At 61.4% G+C, this 2,922-nt stretch overlaps 1 protein-coding gene across 1 annotated transcript in view; it reads right to left on the bottom strand.

Annotated features, from left to right (window-relative positions):
- Positions 1 to 2,090: 2,090 nt before the first annotated feature.
- The window catches only part of LOC114040472 (hormone-sensitive lipase-like), a gene marked incomplete at its 5' end in the record, with an annotated part of 7,404 nt that continues 6,572 nt past the window's right edge, over positions 2,091 to 2,922 (bottom strand). The window contains one exon of the mRNA XM_027858590.1: positions 2,091 to 2,504. Coding sequence (XP_027714391.1) covers positions 2,091 to 2,504 — 414 coding nt within the window. The remainder of the gene's footprint in view (positions 2,505 to 2,922) is intronic.

Here is a 2,922-nt window from a genome sequence, read left to right on the forward strand (position 1 = left end):
CAGACCCCCTGGATCTGCCCCCGAGGGGATGTGTGATCTCAGGCAAGTACCTCCCTCTCTGGACCTCAATTTCCCAGCTTTAAATAACTGAACCAGGTGACCCTGAATTCTATGATGATACAGGAAGAGATGGTGGCTGAAACAGAAATACAGGGACCACAAGAGGCAGGAAGAGATGCAGGAAGGGCCAGAGAGGTCCCAGAGCCAAAGACCTCAAGCTGGGGCCAGGGCAGGTGAGGTAGGAAGATCTACTCCCAAGGCCCTCAGCATCTCCCCTGTGACTCACTCCCTTATCAACTCCTAATGGGTTAATGACCTATTTCCCTCCCCCCACTTACACCCCCACAGGCCCTAATGACTATTTTCAGCCTCAGCCATGCTCACACCTTCCCTCTGGCTTCTCAACTGGCCGGAGGCAGGTTCGACCTTGTGTCCAGGGACCAGGGCTGCCCCTCAGGAACATAGGCGTCCTGGTCCCCTAGCTCCCACTGGTGGTGGTGACAGGGGTGAATGCCAGGCATCTACGCTGGCTCCTTTCCAGGACCGCACCCGGGGCAGCCGGCTGAGGAATGAGGTGGGACTGGTCCCCCTTGGCTGCTTTATCTGCCCTTGGTGACCCAGACCTGCCCCAAGGAGGGACAGTCTGCTCCCAACGTGGCCCCCGCCCATTCCAGGCTCACCGGGGCCCTGCCATGGTGGTTGGTTCCTCCCCCTCCCCCGTCTCTGACCCACAAAGCACCATGCCAACGTCAGCCACCTTTGTCTTCCTTGGTTTCCCCTCAGCTCTTGTCCCTGGATTTCTGATGCCCTTTGTCCCTAATGGCGGGGGATGCTTTTGGTTGTGGCCTGGCTGCTGCCAGGCTCCATCCACTCTGTGCTCCCCTCAGGCTGTCTCTTCATTCCTCTCATTCTTGGGGCTCGGCTGTCTCCCCTTCTCCACTCAGGACACGTGTGGATCCAGCTCCTCCCCAGGCTTTCCTGTGGTTTGGCTGCCCCGCCCTACAAACAACTCCATAAAGCCCAGGGCCCAAATCCTGTCCCCTCCAGCCTGGGCATGTCTGTAGGACCCAGGCGTGCACGTTTCTGGTCCCAGCCTCTGCCCCCCTCAGAACCCCACACAGGCACCCAGGTAACCAGAGCCATCCATTCCAGGCGTTAGCATGCCCTGGTGGAAGGCCTAGGTACCGGGGAACCCTCCCCCAGGGTCCAGTCACTGAGAGGGGCTGGGGTGAATTCAATACATTTATTTACACAAAGGGAGCCGCAGCAGCAGCAGCAGCAGCAGCAGCAGGCAGGGGCTGGGAGGGAGCAGCTTGGGGGGCTCCCCCCCACTCAGGGCTCACAGTGAGTGGGGAAGCACTGGGGGGGCACGGGACATCGGAGCTCCCTCCCTCCCCAATGGGCCTAAGGCACTCCATCCCCAATGGCAATGGGCCAACCATTACACTCAGGGAAACGGAGGCCCAGAGGGGATACAGATGGTGGCCTGGGAGTCTGGGGACCACAGGTGGGCCCCACTTTACTCATCTGTAAAACGGGCTCTCACAATCTGCCATTCCAGGACCTGCACAAGGTCCCCTGCCCTGGGACCCTGAACTGCCTAATGCCCAGGCTGGGGTCGGGCGGCTCCAGGACATGGACGCACCAGACGTGGGGGCTTCTGGCCCCAGACTTACCTCTTTCTTGGGGGCCCAGACCCACCCCTCACAGGACTTAGAGCTGGGAGGGCTCCCAGAGGCCATTCGGCCCAACTCTCTCATTTTACTGAGGGGAAAACTGAGGCCCAGTAGGGAAGGGACTTGTGCCCGGCCACACGGGTGGCCCCGGTGGCCCCAGACCTGAATTCATTGCTCCTTCCACTGAGGCAGGTGGCTTCAGTTTCCCACCTATGTAAAATGAGGATATTGGATCTCAAAGCACCTTCCAGCACTAACATCTTGACTCTGACTCACCCAGGGTTTCACAGGGTGCTGGGCCTGGGGTTTGTCCGGGGCAGTGTTAGCCTCCACGAAGGGAAGGAGTGTGAGGTGGAGACGGGCTGGAGGGCCACCCCCCCCCCCCCCCCCCCCGCCTCACTCCATCACGAGTCTTTAGTGCAAAACAAAATTGACCAAGAGAGAGCAGAGGCCTTTAGTCAGGAGAGGGCAGGGCTGAGGCCCGAGTGGCGGGAGGGCTGGGCCTGAGGCAAGCCTGGGCTCCGCGGGCCGGGGGGGCGAGCTCGTGGTTGAGGCTGGGGTCTGAGGGCAATGCTTGGTCTGGGACTGCTCAGACCACTGAGGCTTGGTGGGCACCGCGGGCGTCTGCATCTCTGTCCCCGTAAGGATGAAGCGTATGCGCTCCACGCACAGTGTGGTGGCCTGCCGGGTCTCGCGGCACAGGGCTGCCAGGCTCAGGAAACCATGGGGCAGGTCCTCCACCACCCGCAGGCTCACGGGGCGCCCCAGGCCCCGAAGGCGGCGGGCGAACATCACCGAGTCATCCAGCATGGGGTCCAGGGCGCAGGCCTGGCACGGGCATGCACGGGGCCAGAGTGCAGGCAGGCCACGCCAGGGCCGGAACCCACCACCATAGGGATGCCCATGAAAGAGAGGGAGAAGAAAGGGGCGGGGGGAGAGGGAGGACAGAAGGAAGACCAGAAGGCACGGGGCAGGGATGGGGAGGATGTGCAGTGGACCAGAGAGACCAGGGTGACGAAGAAACCCCCAAGGAGGAGGAGTGAGAAAAGGCCAAGAGAGACAGAGCGATGGGACCAGGAGAGAGGTGGACGTGAAGATGGGGCGGGGCGGGGTGGGGAGGATGGACAGGAGGTCAGACATGGAGATGGAGAGAAGCAGTGAGGCAGATGAAGAAGAAAATGGAGACCCAGGGAGGGAGGGACAGAGACAGAGAGAGAGATGGAGGGAGGGGGGAGAGAGACAGAGA

This window comes from Vombatus ursinus, unplaced genomic scaffold (assembly GCF_900497805.2).
Source record: "Vombatus ursinus unplaced genomic scaffold, bare-nosed wombat genome assembly UNPS02013221.1, whole genome shotgun sequence".
Taxonomy (NCBI): Eukaryota; Metazoa; Chordata; class Mammalia; order Diprotodontia; family Vombatidae; genus Vombatus; species Vombatus ursinus.